This window comes from Carcharhinus amblyrhynchos, chromosome 10, assembly GCF_965287045.1.
Source record: "Carcharhinus amblyrhynchos chromosome 10, sCarAmb.v2.hapA, whole genome shotgun sequence".
Taxonomy (NCBI): domain Eukaryota; kingdom Metazoa; phylum Chordata; class Chondrichthyes; order Carcharhiniformes; family Carcharhinidae; genus Carcharhinus; species Carcharhinus amblyrhynchos.
The window spans coordinates 61,672,253-61,694,564 of NC_137333.1; the positions used below are offsets into that span (position 1 = coordinate 61,672,253).

At 40.5% G+C, this 22,312-nt stretch overlaps 1 protein-coding gene across 2 annotated transcripts in view; it reads left to right on the plus strand.

Moving 5' to 3' along the window:
• Positions 1 to 22,312, plus strand: part of LOC145348985 (PC3-like endoprotease variant B) — a 709,624-nt gene that overhangs the window by 270,643 nt on the left and 416,669 nt on the right. For both annotated transcript variants that reach the window (XM_080197162.1, XM_080197161.1), the window contains exon 4: positions 13,718 to 13,835. In XM_080197162.1, coding sequence (XP_080053288.1) covers positions 13,718 to 13,835 — 118 coding nt within the window. The remainder of the gene's footprint in view (positions 1 to 13,717; positions 13,836 to 22,312) is intronic.

Consider the following 22,312-nt stretch of genomic DNA (forward strand, 5'->3'; position numbering starts at 1 on the left):
AGTTATGTATGTGCAGAAGATCTCCACTGTACACTACATGTGACAAAATCATTAACAGATATAAAGGAGAGTTTCAAAATGTTGCTATAGATAGTCCAAAGTGAACATTTTCACCACCAGCGGGTTCATTATGGGGAGTTGATGATTCTTGATTGCCTGCAGTGGGGAAAAATTGACAGTTTCATTGCAATATGAGCTGTTGCTTCCTGATTGCTAATTGTGATTTTGGTGCTTGTGACTTTTAGCCTTTAGAGAATCTGATATTTGAACAAGTCAGCGAGTTGGTCAAACCAATTAGAATGCTGATAAAAGAAGAAGGATGTATTTGTACAGCAAAAAGGTGGGTGGAATTCTGTGGCCTCCCAGCTACGAGTTTCTTGGCGGCAGGAAGTGGCGCACTATTTGCTAGCAGTGGGATTCTCTAGTCCGGCCACTGTCAGTGAGATTTCCCACTGATGTCACCCCATGCCAGCAGAAAACTTACAGGGCCGGAGAATCCCACCGGTGTGAATGGAGAATTCCCTCCAACATCTTATACCAACATCAGGACATCCAAAAGCATCTTACAGCCATAAGTTCATTTTGAAATGTGGTGATAGCTGTATTATAGCAGTGTGATGAATTTGGAAACTCTGAATTCTGTACAGAAACATACTTTGTTCATGATGTATAAAATTCTGCATACTTTTAAACACCATAATGAAACCTTTTCACTTACCTCAACTTTTCAATGTCAGTGGTGCTTTGCCCTTTTGCCTTTAGTCAGATGCCTTTACCTGGATGTCTCAACAAATTAAAAACTAAGTGCATTTGCAACAGAAAGATATTGTCTGTGAAGGTGGATTATATCAAGATTGTTCTGGGCACTCGTATGAAAACAATTTTGGAAAAATAATTTATTTACATGAATTAGTAACAATGAATCATTTTTCACAAACATGGCATAAACAGAGCAGATTAATACCCGCTGCTGGATCAAACAGAAATTTAAACAGAAAGTGAATTGGTGACCTCGTAGAACTCACAATCAGCAGGTAAAGGCATATACATAGTCTTGAAAATTCATACACACTAACTATTAGTCTGGTTTTTTAAAAAGTATCAGAATAAATTGTCGGTATAGTATGAAAAGATCATCTGGCAGTGTGATGTTCAACATTTTAAAAGTAAAGACTATCAGGCATATTTTCCTTCATTCTTTAATATCAGCCAAAAATAAGTGTTAAGTGCAAAATGGACACTCGAACACTGCCTCCCACCCCCATCACCTCCCCCAACCTCCCCATTTCATGCTTGCACTGATATTTTGATTTTCGTTAGTAATTGAAGAAAAGCATGATGCTGTTGTGAAAAGACTAATTTTTACATGAAAAACAGCAAGGTTCTCCTGCTCACTTATTTGGACTGGTCCAGCTAGGAGCCGATGAATGTAAATTCCAAAAATTTGTCATAACAGCAATTATTCCTACATCAAATTACAGATTGTCCTGAAAAATGATTACATATTCCGTTTTAAAATATATACACAAAAATATGTTTGACAGAGAACTTCCGTTTGAGATATGTGAATCTTCTCTTTTAGTAATTAAACAATAAGTTAGACCTCCTAATGGCTTTCCATGTGTTCATTACAGCTACCTGCGTGAGTTTGCAGTAATTAAGCAATCTGAAGCACTGACTGACCCGGGGAGATAGCTATTACATAGTGCGGGTGTCCTTGAAACGTCTTCATCATCACACATTCTCTTCTCTTCATCTCACTGAAAGCTGGTGTCAGCATTATTTTGGATCATTCAGTACAAGAGCATTTATTGAAATCTTATAAGGGGATGCTGCAGCAATGAACCTGTGAGCAAAGTAGGGAGGTCAGCCAGCAGAGAAAGGAAAAAAAATAGAAAGTGGCCAATGCACGTTTTTTCCACTGGAGCAAAAATAAAATGTTTTTATTTTGGGACTTTTCTTAAGGTCAAAATGTGATTAGCATCTGAACAGACGCACAAGTTGAGCTACCCTAGGGATTGTTATGGCCAAATCCGTGTCACTTAATGTCAGGAGCCATCAAAATTGTGATAAAATTAATAGAACTCCAAGTGATTGATAACCCAGCTCATCTGCCATTCTCCCAGAAAACTCCCAGTGGTCCAGCAGCTAGAAACAATGCTTAGATCATTTCTGAAAGGAACCCATTTGAAAGATGCGACTGTGTGCTTTAATTAGTTCCTGAAATTTGTGACAGCTTTCTCTGACAAAAATACATGATTTGTTTACTAATGCAGGCAGAAATGATGAACGTTTCAACTGTAACGAGCGATACGTGGGCCATGGATTCATTTTTTTTCCCAGTGTCAAATCTGAGTTAGAGTAAACATTTCGTGTTTTTATTTCTGCACACCAGAACACTACAGGTGTTCATTCAGCTGGCAAGTGATCTTTGAGTTAAGGTATCTTTGCTTCATGACAATTATGTGAAAAATACCAAATTTCCATATGAGAGTTATTAATGGTTGTTTATGTGGTTAAAAAAAATCATGGTCCTTGGGTGACAGGCTGACAAGTAACACCAGAAAACTTTAAAATCTGTGAGATTTAATATTCAGTCACTTTATAATAACTATATAATTGTACAGTAATAGATGGGCAGTTTCATGATTGTTGCAGTTTGTACTTTGCTGATGTTTATTTTGGCCCCACATTCTCTTTCATCAGTTTCAAGTTCAAATAAAATAGACGTGTGCATACTATAAATAAAACACATGCTTGTAAAAGTTGAAAATGGTATTACGCTCCAGCAAACCTACCTCTCCACTTCACAAAGCTTCTCGCTTAGCAAGGCTCTCAGTTTGTTAAAGGTTAACAGACTATTGGAAACGTTTGATTCTTTACTACATCAGTGTGCCCTTCACAGCGGAATATCATTCCTGCAAGCTTAGGTCGTCATTACAAAGGACACATATGGTGTGGATGACAAGTGACACATCCTGGGAAGGGGTTAAAATTCTGAAGTACTCCAATGTTTTCTGCAATCAACCTTTGAGGACCAAAAGAATAAATTTAGGTGGAGCTATGATTCATGTCACAACAGTAGAAGTTATATGGTATGAAGCTGAATTACAGAAAGACGACATTCTCACACCACTCACTGGAATACCAAATGCATTCAGATCAGCAACATCACACTCGACTCACTAAACACTCTGTATTGTGTGAAACTAAAACTGATGGCATTGATACAGAAAGTTTGTCCGACTGCTCTAAAAAGGCACCTTTGTTGTGTGTTTGTTGTACTTTCCCCTATGGACTGCAAGCAGCTTTATATTTTTGTGCATCAGATGGGTGACACCAGCATTTATGTTTCAGCTTTGTACCTGAGACGATATCGGTTTTTGCATGGGGTGTGCACCTGGGGTAATCCTGTAAAATATCGAAGCTAATTAATCTGTCTGCAGCTTGATTCATGTTTAGTAAGCTCATGAGTCTAATAGGAAGTCTCATGGTGTAAACAGGTCAGTCGCTGAAACGGAAATCCAAATATTTCCAATCCCAAACCAAATTTGACCATAGTACATGCTATTGTCATAATTAAAAATCAATGTTCAACCCTGACTGCTGTTTGACTGCTCCAGTCAATAAAGTATTACACACTACCATTCACATTTTATAAATCTTAAAGAGAAATAAGTGAAGTTAGTTGTATCCAAATTACCTAAAAGGCAATCGGAAAATGCCAATGGAACTTTGATCCTACTGATCAAATAAACAGACGCACTGTTTGCTTAATAAAATGCTCAGCTTGACATTAATTGAATGAGCTAAACATTTATTGAAACCTTGTCATGAAACAGAAAAGTATAAGATTCTGACACCAACCATATCCAGCTGCCAAGCAATGATGTATGTTTTAATATAAGATAGGCATACAGGCTGCTCTTTACGAGGTAGCTCTTTTGATAAGTGTTGCAATCAGTAAGATGCCTCCATTAACACAAAAAACTAATTTGTGCAGCATTTGAAAAAACAGGAAATGTTCAGTACTTACCCTGCAAGTTAATCAGAATATTCAAAGAATTACCATTTTGTTCCTACAGCACAGAGTTCAAATCATTGTGGGGGGTGGTGGGAAATGAGTGAGTGTCATGTACTACACTGAGGAAAAAGTCACTGTGCATTCACAGCAGGCAGCCATGATTGAACAACTTTATTTACACCTCCCAGCAGAGAGGGCAGTATAACAAAATGCTCAGACCTGCAATATATTACACTCCCTCTTCTCTTAGAAATGCAACATTTGCATTGAAGTGTATACACTTTCCCAAATGCTAAACCAACAACAACAATAACTGAAAATTTAACAGGATCTATTACATAATTTGTTTTTACTGTAATCTCAACCAAAAAGCATATTTGACAATTTTAACATTTTTTTCTTTAAACCAGTACGTGTTTAATAAAAATATCATGTGATAAGAAAGAATGAAAGGAACTTTTTCTTTTACCTTCCTACACAAAATTAACCTATTTGACTTCTTTCTCTTTCTGTCTGGATATCTCCTTCAATTAGCTTGACTCTAATCTTTCAATATTTCTGATTATGTCTGAGTGTAGCTACCAACTCCACTCAATAGGTTGATCAGTCTTAATCAAAGACCTTGACTCACTTTGCTGTACTAGTGGATTCTATGATATCAGTAAATGTCCAGTTTCTTTGTAATTTCCAGTTTCTTACTTTTTTATTCATTCATGGGACATGGACATTGCTGACTGGCCAGCATTTATTGCCCTGAGGGCAGCTAAGAGTCAACAACATTGCTGAGGCTCTGAGTCACATGTAGGCCAGATCGGGCCAGGCCGGTAGATTTCCTTCCCTAAAGGACTTTAGCGAACCAGGTGGGTTTTCCTGAGAATTGACAATGGTTTCATGATCATCAGTAGATTCTTAATTCCAGATTTTTTTTTATTGAATTTAAATTCCACCATCAGCTGTGACGGGATTCAAACCCTGGTCCGCAGATTATTACTGATTGTCCCTTGGGACTATAGGAGGTTTCTATGATCTCCCTTTGTCAGATTTCCTCATTCACGTAAATTATCTATATGACATTGACAGAGTCTCTTCAATCTTCACAGATATGTGAGTATCCTGAGCGACTTTACAAAATTCCAATCACATACTTCTTATCACATCAGTGATTTTTCACCATGACCTTCAGACCAGCACTAAACTCCCTACATTTCATGTCTCATGTATCATGATTCATTCTCACTTTGTTTTGCCTTTCTTTTGCTTTTCTATTGATGTCAGGCATAAGTAAACTAAACCTAGGAGTATGTAAACTAATCCTAAGAGTATATTCAAACACCAACTGGAAAATGAGCAACTTCCTGTAGATTGCTGGGTTATTCTGTAAGAGAACAGAATATTGTCTAAAAGAGAAAATGCTGGAAAATCTCAGCACGTCTCATAGCATCTATGGGCAAGAGAATAGAGCCAACGTTTCGAGTCTTGATGACCCTTCATCAGAGCAGGGCACAGTTCTGATGAAGTGTCATCTAGACTCAAAACATTGACTCTATTCTCTCCCCACAGATGTTGTTAGATGTGCTGAGATTTTCCAGCTTTCTCAATTTCTGCCTCAGATTCTAGCATCTGCAGTATTTTGCTTTTATGTTAGAATATTGTCTAACCTGTGTTGAAGAGAACCATGGAAATAAATGTCTAGCTTATTGCCAAGCAAATACTTCTGCAAAGGTCTCCTCACAACCTGCATGTACACTTTTTTCTGCAGCATCATTCGATGCTAAATGATATGGTGGTATTGAACTGTTCTTTCTTAGAAATATTCAACATTCTTCTGAGGTAAACTGTGGATCATTATCTGATACCAATACCTCTGTCAGCCGAAAATTGCAAACTAACTTTTTGAAACCTCAACAGTTTTATCCCTTGTGTTATTGGGCAAAGACTCAATCTTTATTTACTTGCTACAGCCATCAACAAAAACAAGGTTCTCTTTCCCTTCCACTTGAAGGTAGCATGGTGGTACTGTATTAGCATTGCTGCCCTCAGTGCCAAGAACCTGGGTTCAATCCCCGGCTTGGGTCACTGTCTGTGTGGAATCTGCACGTCCTCCCAGTGTCTGCTTAGGTTTCCTCTGTATGTTTTGGTTTCCTCCCACATGCTGGTTAGGTGTGTTGGCTATGCTAAATTCTTCCTCCGTGTACCCAACAGGCACCAGAGTGTGGCGGCTAGGAAATTTTTACATGCCCTTCACCTGGAAGGGGTGAAGTGGAGTGCTATGCCTAGACAGAGGCCAGGCACAGGGCTTAGCATGGGCTTGGTGTCTTTGAGATAGAGGGAAACCTATGAAGGACATGCTCACTTAATATATCACTTTTTAATTTGTTCACGCATCCACTGAGGTCCCAATGATGCAGGATGCAGGCTGCAGGCAACGCTGCCTTGGTAGTGGCTCACATCCAGAAGAGAAGCAGGAGAGCTCATCGCAGGGTCAGAAGAAGCAAGAACCTGAGCAGCAAGGGTCAGCAGAGTGTGGTCAAAATGCTGGTGAAGAGGGTACACAGCAATGGCGAGCATTGGTCTGACAACCTTGGGGGTATCATAGTGATGCTTTTATCTAGAAATGTGAAAGGCAACGCTGGGGGAACCTTTGTATGCCCTGCAATGAAGCTTCTCACATCTGCCGGGATCTCCAGTACGAGCTGCGACCACAAAGACTTTACAACAGTAACATGGAGCTCCTGGCTTGCAGTGAGTGATTGGCTATCTGGGTGCCATTTAAATATGATGCCAGGACCTTGGGCCCCATAAGGTAGTGGTATGACAGGTGACTTCCTACCTGCTGCTCCATGAGATTTGCCATTCTCCTTGCAATTAATGAGCTGAGGAGTGGAAGTTTGTGTGTGTCCAGCCACCTGCCCGCATGAATCACACTGGCTTTCCCACCCACACTGGACTTAGACCCCTGAACAGAAAATTCCGCCCACAGAGTGGCATGAATTCTGAACAAAGGGAAATTAGGTGAAGAAAGTATCAAAGCTGTATATCACTTATTGATGATTAAATCTTTAATTTAGGGTACTAGCACAAGAAATCTCTTCCACTGATTCAGGCCAATGCTGTAGGAAGCCAGTGCTGTACGAAAGATATTAGGACTGCTGAAGGTATGTGATTAAGAAAAAGAGTTGAAAATCTAATTGTGAGTGGACGTTAAACCGCCTCATTTATCAATTCAACCAAGTTAAAGAAAGCAATAGTTGTATTTATATATTAGTTTTCCTGTTGTAAAATGTGTTGAGGCACTTCACAGCAGCATTATCAAACAGAATTTAGCACTGAGCCAAATCAGGGTTGTTATTTTCTGGAATGTCCTTGGAGACAGAGGGCAATAAACTGTGTGAGGATGAGGGGTGCAGCACATTTCCGCTGTCGCTGGCACCTTATCATTTTACCAACAGTGAAAAGACCCTTCGTCACACTTGGCGAGAGTCAGATATACCCTGCGTGTGAACTCAGGGTGGAGCCTTCCTGACCAGACACCCTGTAAAACATGGAAACTGCCCCCTGATGATAAGGGCTGCCCCGTCAGAACTGCCCTCCCACCTCTTGCTTACAAAGTACCACCTCCTCCACCCTCAATGGAGCCCGACTGACTGGCCCTGACACGCCTATCCCAACTTAGCCGGGTTCTGGTGCCTGGTCTGCTGTTGCTGTTCCTGCCTGCTAGCAGTCCCAATGGTCACCACTGCTCCTGCTGATGCTGTTTGGACTGAAGAACTCAGTGCTGCGTTTTCATTTTTTATGCAGTCAGTGACACAGAGAAGATGAATTTTTCACAATTACCCTGCATGCATTGTTGTAGTTTAATACAGATGCGTATGGCTGAAAGATCTATTGCTTCTCCACGCATCAAGTTCAAAACTTCCACTAATTTTCCCTACAAAACATGAACAGTATGCCACCTATTTAAAATCTTGACATCCTGTTTGACCCTGAGTTGAGCTTCTGACCCATCACAAAAATTGCTGGCTTCAACCTCAGTAGCATCACCTCTTTTAGCCCCAGCTTTGGCCAACCTGCTGACGAATCCCTCATCCATGTTTGATTCAGAGTCCAGACTCTACTATTCCATTGCTGTCCTGGCCGGCCTTCAAAGCTTAATCCTCTGTAAACTTCATCACATCCAAACTCCTGGACCCATTTACCTTAACCTGCCCAAAGTCCATCATCGTTATACTTGCTGAACTAAACGGATCTCCAGTACTCCATGCTGCCAATTTAAAATTATCCTTGCACTTAAAACCCTTCCTTTCTCTGTAACCTATTCCTGTCATACAAATCTCCAAGAACTGTGTTCAATGAACTCTGACCTCGACACACCTCTTGCTGCTTTCACCTCAGTACTCATGGTCGTGTCATCAGGTGCCTGAACTCTGGAATTTTCTCCCTTTCACCCTTCCATTTCTATCTTCTCCTTTACGACCTTTCTTAAAATCTGCTTGAACTAAATGTTTGGTCGCCTCTCTGAGTATCTGCTTTTGGTCAATTTTGTCAAATTATGCTTATGTGCAAAATGGTGGGACATTGTTTTATGATAATGGTGCTATACAGATGCAAGTTATTGCAGTTGTAAGATGACAAAACCCTTAGAAAGAGAGGAAATTACAAAATCATGGAAATGAGTCTTTAAATTTAAATAAATACATTGCAAACTCTCTAAGTTGCGTAATTCATTTGTTTCAATTTTTCAATTTAACTAAACATTCACTCCAGCACAGTGGTTAGCACCTCTGCCTCACAGTGTCAGGGACCTAGCTTGGGTCACTGTCTGTGCGGAGTCTACACGTTCTCCTGTGTCTGCGTGGGTTTCCTATGTGTGCTCCAGCTTCCTCCCAAAGTCCGAAAGACATGCTGCTTAATTGCATTAGACATGTTAAATTCTCCCAAACAGGTGCCAGGGTGTGGCAACCAGGGGATTTTCACAGTAACTTCATTGCAGTGTTAATGTAAGCCTACTTGTAACACTAATAAATAAACTTTAACACTCATATGTATGTACAAAATACCATGGCCTATCTTTTAAAGTAAAAGTATCAGAAACTCCACTAATTTTATATTATTTGAAAAACTTTCTGTCCTATGCCATCACTGAACTTCACTCTCATTATAAAATACACCCCAGGAACCAACTGCATTGCATGTTGTAGCAAGGCCCAACAAGTGTCTCATTGCGGAACAAAAATGCAATGTAGAGAGGTCATGAACTAAAATCTAGTGGGCTTAGAACAGAGTGCTCTCTCTAAAAGCCTTATAATGAGGTGAATGCTTCTTCCATGAATAGTGTTCAGTCCTAATTTCATAGATATGAACAGGTGGTACATTGCACATTATCAGAAGAGACATTTAAAATTTCACTTTCAAACATGTATTTAGCAAAGGTTTTTTAGATAAAGTATAACAACTTCAGTAAAGAAAGACCTGCTGTTTATATCTTTCACATCCTCAGGCCATCCCAAAGTGCTTTACAACTGCTGGATTATTTTTGAAGTGCGGTCATAATTGTCACATTGAAAACATGGCAACCAATTTGAACATAGTAATTTAGTGGCCAGATCAGCTTTTTATTTTACTGGTGCCCACTCAGAGAAGACAGGGTATGAGTAGAACTCCTTGTGCCACAGAATCATTCACATCCATCTGAGCTTCTGTTTAAGCATCTAAAATAGTGCCCTTTTGACAATGCAACATTGCCTTGGCACGACACTGAATTGTCAGGTTGGAATATGTGCACAAGCCTGGAACAGGACTGCAGTGAGGATATTACTAAGTGACCATCGGCAGGACCCCCGGGAAAGTAGCCTGAGAAAGAAATACCGATAATCCAGAATCCGAGGATTGAACCCATCTCCTGGAAAGTGTGCAGTTGAAGATGTGGCTGTGGGATCAGGCTCATTGGCCACACAAGGACCCATAGAACCCATGAGTTTTTTTAGGTGGACAATCCTATGCGTTAGTGAGTGATCACCAAAGAAGAAGACTAAGGACGGGATTTTCCAGACGCACTTGCCCGAAGCCAGAAAATCCCACCCAAGATGAATGGACCTTTCCATGGTCCGCCCCTTTTCCGCTCCAATTCCCGTGGTGGGTGAAATGGGAAAATTCACCTCAAGTGACTTCACTTGGAGGACCAATCTTCCTGTTTTTAAGGTTTACGGTTGTGCACCATTCAGAAAATTTAGTAATTGTGCTACTACACCTTCTGATAGAGAAAAAGTTAGTTATATAAATGATTAATCTATGTACAGTATGTTTTCAAGCTGATTTGTTTGTAATTCCGAGAGTTTGCCAAATTATAAGCCAATGAAATTCCCTCAACCAAGAAATCCCAGTAACAATTAAAGACAAGCACAACAGTCTGTTGTCATCCTTTTGCTCGGGAAGCATAATTTCACTTCTAAAAAAATCATGAGCAGCAATAAATTCACAATCTTTAAGTAAGGCATTTAAGTAAACCAGTAACTGGTTTACCTTTAAACTGATATGTTCCACTGAATTTTTTGTGCCCATCCCCATGACAGGGATGCCAGTGCTGAAGTATGAATGAGCTTAACTACCTTTGTGTCCCACCATCATCATTAAACGCTCCCAGATCAGGAATAGCACAGGCTCAGTCGACAAGCTAGTCTTTTCCTGCCTTTTTGTTGAAAGGTGCAGAATGACGCTCCCCGATCCTGCTCTAGTGAAATACTTTAACTTAATTCCTCAAAAAAGTGCTTCCAACTGAACACACATCTTATCCTCTCAGCTATTGCGAATAAGACTTCAAAATTATTGCAGCTCTGTGCTGTAGCTTAAGCCCACTGAAACTAGGTTAAGAGTATTTCAACTCATTTCTCCCAACACCTGAGCACACAGCACAGAGAAGTGGTCATCCAGTTGGTTTAGTTGAATCAAAGTCGCAGAGATCAAAAAATAATATCTCATCCATTGTGGCACATTCTAACATTAAGGTGCTGCTTCATTGGACCTTTGCTGGATTTTTGAGGCTTGGTAATGGAATGCTCTGTTTCCTTGTTAAAGAGCTGAAAATTCATCAAAAGTGCCAGCATCGAAACGGATGAGGCTGGCACTTCATATACTGCGAGTTGACAAGAGAATAGAGTTTTTGGGGGCGATCTTCCATCCCAGTATTCGGTGGGTGGGACTGGAGGGGGTGGGGGGGAGGTTGGAAAATTGAGCGGGACACCCGAAAAAAGCTTTTATGCTGGTGAGAATTCCCAATCAATCGTCCCCTTTGAAAGTCAGGGTCACCATTTGTATCTAATTGACAATGCATCTCAGGCATTTACACCTGATTGAATTGTCCATTTACATTGGCGTGCATGAATCATGACAGGTTCACCATGACATGCACCCAACAAACAGAACCTACAGGAGGCACACAAGTGAGTACAGCCCTGGGGTGGGATAGGTTGGCAGATCATGCCTGGGCTGTACCCTGGCACTGTCCACTGAAACTGCCTGGATACAGCTCCCTGGCACCCAAGCTCGCACTTTGCAAAAAAAAAGGACAGGTGGTTTGTTAAGTGGGGCCTTTCCCCGTGCCTCTAGAATGATATACAGCATAGACATTGTGAACAACATACTTTCCAATGCTAACAAAGAGAATGGCTGTTTCCACATAATAAGTGATCTGCTAACCAAATAGCACACTTGTATGTTTCAAAGATTGCACTCCTGTCATAACACTGCCCAAGAGAAAATTAAATCTTCTCTCATGTTTTGTCTCTTGGGCGTAATAGATTCCCTACAGTGCAGAAGGAGACCATTTGGCTCATCCGGTCTATACAAACTCTGTGAAACACCATCTTACCCAGGTCCAAATCCCTCACCTCATCCCCATAACCCTGCACATTTACCATGATCAGTTCACCTAACCTGCATATCTTTCAGCTGTGGGACGAAACCAGAGCACCCACAGACTTGAGGAGACAATACAAATTTCCTTTGTACCCTCTCCAGGGTGATCACATCCTTCCTGTAATGCAATGACCTGAATCGTGTGCAATATTCTCATTGCATTCCAACTAGTGCTTTATATTGTTCTATTGTAACCTCCCTACTCTTACATTCTGGGCCTTGACCAATAAAAGAAAGTATTCCTTCTTAAGCACTTTATCCAATTATCTCACCAAACACAGAGGAGAGCACACAGATAGTCACCCAAGGCTGGAATCAAACCTGGATCCCTGGCGCTGTGAGGCAGCAGTGCTAACCACTGTGCCTCTCCTAAGGGAGCGAACAAATATTTAGGCAAAGGGATAAATGCTGAGAGATAAATGCTGAGTGAAATAAGCAACACCGGGTTCTCATTTTTTGTTTATATTTCTTATTAGCTTGGAATATCAAAGGATTGATACCATGCGGCAATTTATTATAATTTGGGTTAAATTTTTTGTCAGGTAACAAATTGATTCCACTGCTTCAATGTATAGAAGCCATTTTAGGTGAAGATAGACTGCCCCTGTTATTATTTTAACTTAATTTGGGATCCAGAAATCATTAAAAGGTTGGCCCAAAATGTCAGTGATGCATTTGATCCCACCATTGTTTCTGGATGCAAATTTTAATAACACTTGTCTGGTGGCTGCAGGGCGAGCAATTCAGTACCACAGTACAGGTTGAGGATCCTTTATCCATAAATCTGAAAACTGAACACAGCCAAAAACCACGCTCATTTTGAACTTCGTCAACCTTTAGCATGGGAAATCTGTGACCCAAGCCGTCACGACCAGAGCCAACACGAACTTTGCCGCCTGCACCTGACCTTTAACATGGGCAGTCTAGTTGTTTGCCTACTCTGTTTACCTTATGACCCTTCTGCTATAAGCAGAATCACGGATGGTATCCTATACTTATCATTCAGTGGTACATCTTACTCTTCTGGCCATTTTATTGACTTTAGACTAGGCTTAATCTAGGCTTTGGTCATTGTACTGTAAGTGGGCCTAGGCTTATCTGCATTATCTGAAAACCAAAATTACCTGAAATCTGAAACGCAATTGCCCCAAGGGTTTCAGCTGAAAGATACTCGACCTCTACTACGCAATATAATGGAGAGAAGCAAAATATGAAGTTTATAAGTATCATTGACGAAGTTTAAAAAAGATCACAAAAATCTTGAAGATTTTGTCATTATATGTAACAAGTTTTCCACTCATATAAATAAAAATCCAGCAAATATTGTAACACCAGCTAAGTGAGTGTTAAGAAATACATTATTCTTGCTGCATCAGTAATTGTTTCGGAAGCTGTTGTTTAAAGCAAAATTCCTTGTGATATCACTAGAGGGCTCTGTGACAATGGCTGAAGATGGACTATTCTCAAAGGTAACCAACGGTACCTCAGTCCATAATACAGAGCACCCTGATTGATGGACAGGTGTCCGATAGTTTACTGTAGATATTATGTACCATGGTAAAAAGGTACAGCTTGCAAATGTAACGTAGATTTTTGGTTGATTTTGACATTGAACTTTGACTATTGTATTTATGAAAGGATAGGATGGGAAACATTAGGCACATTCTAGTTTACTAGCAAATGAACCCCAAACTAATACTATAAGCTAGGTCACAGATGAGAAGGTAAAAATGATAGGTTTGAAAGTGTAAACTAATTTTAGGCATTAATTCTTTCATTTAGGTCAAGTGGACAGAACAGCAAGAGGTTCATGAAGTGGAAAAACGAGACAAAATTATATTTCCAGATCTTCCACTCACTTCCAAAGATGACAGCATCACCTCAATCTTTGAAACACTAAGTAAGTGATAAATAACAAAATTCTGAATGTAAAACTGTGTGATATAATAAACCCATCATAAGAGCTGTAAGGGATCTGACACCTACATTTTTTTAAACCCAGCCATTGCTGATGTATTCCAAAGATATGTTCTTATAGTAACATTGATTTGAGTTTGGTTTATTTGATGTACCCATGGTTTTGATTTTGGGGTAGTTAATGTCTGTACATTTTTACTGTGCGATCCTCATCTGGAATGTAGCTTCAATAAGCATCAAGTAATTCTTGGGTCTGTGCCCAAACCTTTTGTTTTCGTTTTCCCCAGTGACCTGAATCAATATTTTTAATCAGTGTACTTTCACCAGAATTTGAAGAATGCTGGTAAATGTTTCAAACCTTTACATTAAAAACTAGGATAATTTGTTGTGGTTACAGCATGTTGGCTTATACTCTTTTGTTCTATTTTTTCTAACTTAATATAGACTTTGTTGCCTCAGTAGGCCTATAGTCGTTGGAGTTTAGTAGAATAAGAGGTGATTTTATTGAAATATTAAAGATTCAGCCGTGGCTTGACAGGGTAGATGCTGGGAGGGTGTTTCCTCTCGTGGGAGAATCTAGAACAAGGGAGCACAATTTAAAAATAAAGGATCTTCCATTTAAGGTGTCAATAAGGGGGGAGTTTCTTCCTTCACAGGGCCTTTTGTCTTTGGAATTCAGTGGAGGATAAGTCAGTGAATGTATTCAAGGCTGAGTTGGACAGATTTTTGATTGAAAAGGGTGTTCAGGCTAATGGGAGACAGGCAAAAAATGGGAGTTAAGACTACAATCAGATCAGTCATGATCGTATCGCGTGCAGAGCAGTCTTGAAGGGCCGAATGACCTATTCTTGCTTCTTGTGATCAATAAGCTATTGTTGTGTTCCATTAAATTACTCAATTTACTTTCTGTTACTGATGCACACTTCATTTAGATTCCCCTTGAGTTTTGCCTTGAACCTATTTTCCCATGATGGAAACTCAGTCCCTGCGGAGATAATGATGGAGAGGATGGGGAAGGGCCACAGGCCCCTCTGCATCCTGTGTTATCCTGTATCTCATTAAGGTAGATATTCTCTTCCCATAGTATGCAAATTACTTGTTACTTTTCCATGAGGTGGAATGCCCCACCGAGCAATCCAGCTGGTTGCTGGCAAAGCTCATATCGCACATATTGGGAAGTTCAATTGTCAGCCAGGGCTAGGACTGAGAAACTGCAGTCACTGAACTGTGACATGAGCATCTTAACTGCAGCTCTACTGAATTTTCTTGGGATACGTAGCTTATGCTGTGTGTTTCTGGGTTTCATTTCTTTTCTGTGCTTTTGTTAATGCCCTGGTTGACACAGATCCCAATTTGTCTGCCTATACTATTTTAATATATTTATTATGCCTTTCATTTGAAAAGGAGATCATTGGGTAATTTATATAGACATATTAATTGAGGCAATAGAAAGAGCATATGGAGAAAATTATCCTATTAATGTTGCCTTCTGTATTAACTATGTTAGGGCTTGTGGGTTTTAAGCAAAAAGAAAAGTGCATGGCTTGCACACTTAAATTCAAACTAAGAACAGATTTATTGTAGGAACTGTTGCCTGCACAAGGTAGAAAATTGAACTAATCAGGAGCCTGCAAAACACCCCAATGACATTGCCAGCAAATCATGTGACCGGCTGTAAAAGCAATCATGCAACCACTTCAATATATAACGTAGATCTATATTGAACTTAACATAAGAAATAGAGGTGAAAGTCAGCCACTTGACCTTTTAAGCTATTTTCCGATCACAATGATCATGGTGATCATCTACCTCAATTCTACCTTCCTGCGCTATTCATGTGTCCCACGATTCCTTTTATATCCAAAAGATCTTTCAATCCATGCCTGGAATAGACTCAACAACTCGGTATCTGGTGTTCCCTTGTTGCATTTTCTCTACATATCCTTGCATTGGTAAGAAGAGCAAAACTGTGCATTGTAATTTAAATGTGACCTCACCAAGGCCCTTTTTGATTGTAGTAAGACTTTTTACTCCTGGACTCAAATCCCTTTGCAATAAAAACTAACATGCCATTTTCTTTCCAAATTGCTGAGCATTACCTGCATCTTAACTGTGTATGATTTATATACAAGGACATTCATGTCCTTCTGAAAATGAACATTTTCTCAATTTCTCATCATTTGAAACATTTTCTGCTTTAATATTTTTCTTATCAAGTGGGTAGTTTTATTTTCTCCACATTACATTCCATCTGCTGAGTCCTTGCCCGTTCATTTAACCTGTCCGTTTCCCTTTCCAATTTCCTTGGGTGGGGTTTTCGGTGCTTTCTGCTGGCAGGATCTTCCAGTCCCATTGAAAGTGACTGGCTCCACCTAGCAAAGTGGATTCTCTGGTAGTGTGGTGGGCGAGCCATATAAAACACAGTAGACTTCAGCAGGACTAGAAGATCTCATTGGTGGCAATGGGGAGCCACCTTTCCCAGCAGAAGACATGCAACAAGGCAGATGGAGGTGGAGGGTTTGGAGTTACAGAGGATTCTGGGCCTAGTTGTCCTCCTCACAGCTTGTTTTCCCACCTAACTTTGTATCATCAGCAAACTTGGATAGGTTACACTTGATTCCCTCTTCGAAGTAATCGATACAGATTGCAACTCGCTGAAGCCCAAGCACTGATCTTTCTGGTATCTCACTCACTGCCCGCCAACCCAAAAAATACCAATTTTTTCTACGTTTTTCTGTCTGTAAGCCAATCCCCAATCCATGCTAATTGATGTAGCAGTCTTTCTAATGGCAAATTAGAATGCTTTTTGAAAATACAAATACATTACATCAATTAGTTTTCCACCGAGTATCAATTCTTTATTAAATATGGTATATCCCACCTGTGTAATTTATTGAAAACTGGATCAAATGCAATGCTACAATTTGCTTTATTGGTTGCTACAAGTTTGTGTTGTAACTTACTGTAAATATGTTGTAATGTAAACTTTTGCAATGTTGCTTTATGATTGTTCATAGCTGAGTTATCTCATCCAGGCACAAGTAGGCTGCTGCCTTCTTGAAGGATGAAGGAGATTGGCTCGATTGTCATATATATGTGATTGCATTAATCCTCTAAACATTAGGCCTTGCTTGGAAGAAAAAGAGGCTGTTAGAAATGGTTCTCAGTCAATCAAAGTCATTTTTTTTCTGATCTGGGTGTTATGAAATGTGTAACAGAGCCTCAAATAATCAAATAAAAGGAAAACATAACAAAATTTTTTTTTTGAAGAAAATATTGCTCTTTTGGGGGATTTTACTGTGCACAAGTTGGCTGCCGCATTTCCTATATAATGACAATGGTTACACTTTTGAATTGTTTGTGCGATGTGAACATCATACCCTAGGCCCATGAGAGTTGTACAGAGTCAACCACAGTGCTGTGGGTTTGGAGTCATTTGTAGGCCAGACTAGGTAATGTTGGCAGATTTCTTTCCCTAAATGATATTAGTGAACCGGATGAGTTCTTCCAGCAATCAGTGATAGTCCATCTTACTGAGGCTAGCTTTCAAATCATGTTATATAAATTTAATTCATTAAAACAAGCTGGAGAACATGTGATCCACAGCATTAGCCTGAGCCTCTAGATTACTAATCCAGTGATTTCACCAGCTTCTCCCCTTTTTTGAAAGTACATAATCAGTTGCAAAGCAATTTGGGACCCTGAAGTTGTGAGAAATACTAAATAAATGCAAGTTCTATTTCTTTTAAAAATATTGAAATGGATTATAATGTCCAAAAATAAAATTTAAGCAAATATAGAAGAGATTACAGAAGAGAAGAAAGAATGACATGGCAAACAGATATATAGCATTGGTTATCACCTCCAATAATAGTGTATGATTAATTTATGGTAAGAAAGATACATGTGACCTCTCAGAAGCCTTATCACTAAAATTATGACTGTTTCAGCAGTGGAGTGGTGTGAAAATATTTTTAAATTGACCAGTAAGACTGAGATGTTCATCACCATCTATATCCTGGGGTTACCATTGACCAGAAACTGAACTGGACTAGCCGTGTAAATATTGTACCTATAAGAGCAGGTCAGAGGCTAGGAATCCTGTGGCGAGTAACTCAAAGTACAGGTCAAGAGTGAAGTGGAATATTCTCTCCTTGCCTGGAGAAGTGCAGCCCCAACAGCACTGAAGATGGTTATCACCTTCCAGACAAAGCAGCCCGCTGGATTGGCATTCTTTCTACAAACATTCACTCCCTCTACCACCAACGCACAGCAACAGCAGTGTGTACCATCTACAAGATCCACTGCAGGAACTCACTAAGGCCCCTTTGACTACATCTGCCAAACCCTCGACTGCTACCATCTAGGAGGACAAGGGCAGCAGGTACATGTGAACGCCACCATTTGGATGTTTCTCCTCCACACCACTCACCATCCCGACTTGGAAATGTATCACTGTTTCTTTACTGTCCCTGGGTCAAAATCTTGGAACACCCACCCTAACAGCACGGTGAGTGTCTCCACACCATATGGATTTAAGAGGTTCAAGAAGGCAGCTCACCAAAATCACCTCAAGTGCAAATAGGGACAGGCAGTGAAGATGGGCCCAACCAGCCAAGCCCACATATGGTCAATGAATTTTTTTAAAAATCACTGGACGTTGCCAGGAATCTAATGGTTTTTCTTACTTTCAACTATATGTAAAATTAAAATTCAGGAGCGTTATGCTGTCATCTATGGGGATAACCTCATTGTGTTGCCAATCTGCCCTGTGTATAGACATAAGACATTCGCTAACCATGGCAACAGCATCCTTTTAAATTGCAGAAATTTCCCTCTTCTGATTTACAGTGAAGTACTAAAAGTGTCAGTGTTGTAATGCATAAAACATTACTGAAAATAGGATTATGATATGCCAACATCTGAGTCACTCGCAATACTTTAGACCCCAAAATAAATTCAATTAGGCTGTAGGCATGTTAAACTTAGTTTAGATCTTTAAGTAAAATTCTGATTCTCGAGTGGCCAGTTATCCACGCTGAGTCCTCGCAGAGTCAGCTTTGTCTTCAGAGCTGATAAATGTGTTCCACTGTGCAGCTTTCAAACTTTTGACTGGAAGCCAAAAATTTGGATTTTGATGCAGCTTGCATTTCTCTCGTGTGGTGCGAAAGTATTTTGCCAAGTTTAATGATCATGTTTGAAATCTGTTACCTCGTCCCCAAGAATCTGCAGCCACGTTTGTTAATGTTTAACAAGAAGAACCAAGAAACATTGTGTCTTTGCTGAAGTGTGAAAATCACAGAGGCAGAGCAAGCCAATAAAAGGAAACCAAAATGAGAGAGAGAAAGGAACAGTGAAAAGATAGACTAAAGCCCCATACGGGCAAAGAAAAAGATTTGCACACAACTAATGCTAATGATTGGCACACTACTCAAAGACTGAATTGTTGACCCATAACTTTGGCGGAGTGGCAATTAACATAGAACCTAGAAGCATAATAGGCCATTCGGCCCTTCAAACTTGCTCTGCCGTTCAGTATCATCATGGCTCACCATCAAATTCAATATCCTGATCTCCCCTGATCTCCCCCTCCATCCCCCTTGATCCCAGGAGCTATATCTAATTTCTTCTTGAAATTGAATCAGATTGCCACTGTACTTCAAATTTCCTACTTTACAATGATTCCACCCCTATCTTGCCTGACCTTCTGACTCAGGCTAGGTGAGATCATTCCAACACAGCATGCTCCTGAGACCCACAATCGAGGGAAACTCAGCCCATGGTAAGTAATCCACACAATCTTTATTTACAATGTTAGCTGCTGTAAACCAGGTAAATTTAAAGGTCCAGCCACTTCAACAAGCCAGGGAGAGGGTTAGCATATAAGGCAACTGGATATGATTTAGACTTGGGTGGGGTGGTCAGCTCAGCCCTGGAGAGGTCAGGTCGGGCCAGATCTTATTGGGGAAGAGGTCAGGTTAGGCTGGTGGGGTGGAATCTAGTCAGGCCCTGGGATGTCAAGTAGGTGGGGGGACTCTCCTGGCGATTTTAGTAGGAGAGACGTAGTTGGCAGCATGGGTCAGTACTGTAAATTCCCAGAAATTAGAAGTGATGTCAATTAATCTCACTTTTTTTGGGTGACTATTGATGTAAGTTGGAATCAACCAAAGTTTGCAATTTGAATCACGTTTACAGATGATTCCCAGTGTCGGATAATTGTCCAAAGGAAATTTGAATTTCCCAGGCAATTGGGTGCAATCCTCACTTGGGAACTTCTGGGGAGATGGGGGTGGGGGGGTTGATTTCCCAGCACATCTTTTGGAAACTCCCCTCTGCACTGTCCCGGAAGTCACAGGTCCTTGAGTTTTACTTTTATATTTAAACCGTCTTTCTGAGCGTGGAGTTGATCTTACCTTGTATCTCCTAGCATCAATGGGGCAAAAATGACCTCATGATGAGTCTGTGGCTTCACTTCTTCATTAATCCCATAATACGCTTTGGCAGCATTTTGAAAAAGACTTAACACTGGGTACTTGCCTATTTCAATCAATAGTCAATATTCAGATCAGGTCCCTGAGATACCAATTACAGCCAGTAGCATAGTGATATTGTCACTGGACTAGTAATGCAGAGACTCATGGAAGTGTTCTCTGTGACCTGGGTTCGAATATCACCATGGTAAACGGTGGAACTTGAATTTAATAAAAATCTAGAATTAAAGGTCTAATAGCGGCCATGAAACCATTGTCAATTATTGTAAAATCCCATTTGATTCACTAATGTTCTTTTGGGAAGGAAATCTGCTGTCCTTACCTGGTGTGGCCCATATTTGACTCCAGATCCACAGCAATGTGGTTGACTCTTAATGCCCTCAGGGATGGGCAGTAAATGTTGGCCCAGCCAGCAATGCTCACGTTCCATGAATGAATAAAAAAAACACTCTGCTGCATACTTTAATGTGTCAAAGTCTAATTTGCTGTAGTAACATACAATATTACATGTATGTTGTAGTCTGGAGCTATGGATAGTGGTGGTTCCAGGTTAATTCCAACACATAGCTAAGCAGGAATCTCTCCTGCTCTTACCCCTGCCATTGAAGGATGGAAGAGGCAGTTGTTCGGTAATCATTTCACTGGATTAGTAACCCTGAGGCCTAGGCTAATGGTCTGGGTTCAAATCCTGGCAGCTGGTGGACTTTAAATTTGATTAATGAATTTGGAATTAAAAACCTGTTCCTGGTGACCACCAAACCATTAACGATTGTCCAAATGAGTTGCTCATTCCCTTTAGGAAAGGAATTTTCCTGCTTTTGGTTGTCTCTGAAATGCCTTCTGAAATGGCCTAGGAAGCCTTTCAGTTGTTTCAACTGCAACAGCTTTACTTCTTGGAGCCTCTTTCTTTGCTCATCTCCCCAGTGGTTTCTCTGCTCAACAGTATCTTCACTGGTTCCCTCTCTGGATTCAGACTTTAAAATGAATGAAACTAGACAAACTACCTGACATTAGCCAAGGTACTGGAAAAGACAACCCAGCCCTGTAGTCCCTGCAAAATCCTTCTAACTCATCCAACAGCCTGACATAGTCACACTCACAGAATCTCACCTGAAAGACAATATGCCATCACCACCATCAGCATCCCTGGATATGTTCTGTTCTACCAACAGTAGATGTGGTGGACAGTATGGTGGTATAAAGTCAGGGGCAGATTGCCCTGCGAGTCCCCAACGTTGACTCTGGAGCCCATGAAGTCTCATGGCATTAGGTCGAGCATGGGCAAGTAAACCTCCTGCTGCTTACCACCTCCCTCAGCAGATGGACCAGTACTCCTCCACTTTGAATACCACCTGGAAAAAGAACTGAGAGTGGCAAGAGCACAGAATGTACTCTGAGTTGGGACTTTAATGTGCATAACCAAGAGTGGCTCAGTAGCACCACTCCTGACAGTGCTTGCTCAGTCCTAAAGGACATAGCTGCTCGACTGGGTCTGCGGCAGGTGGCAAGAGAAACAGCAAGAGAGAATAACCTGCTTACTCTTACCTTATCAACATACTTGTCACAGGTGCATCTGTTCATGACAGTATTGATAGGAGGGACCATTGCATAGTCTTTGTGGAGGTGAAGTCTCATCTACACTTTGAGATTGTGTTGTGTAGCACTACCGCCATGCTAATTGGCATAGATTTCAAATAGAGCTAATAAATCAAAATCTGGACAGCCACGCATTGTGGGCCCTCAACAACAGCAGAATTGTATACAAAGACAAACTGTAACTTCATGGCCTGGCATATCCCCACTCCACCACTGCCATCAAGCTGGGGACAAACCTCGGTTCAAATAGTTGTGTGGCGGAGCAGAGCTAGAGTATTGCTGAAAAAAGGCATTTTGTCAAAGCTTTTCATCTTGCAGTCATCGGGATAATTACAAGAATAAGGAAAAACAGCAACTTTATACTGTATGAGAG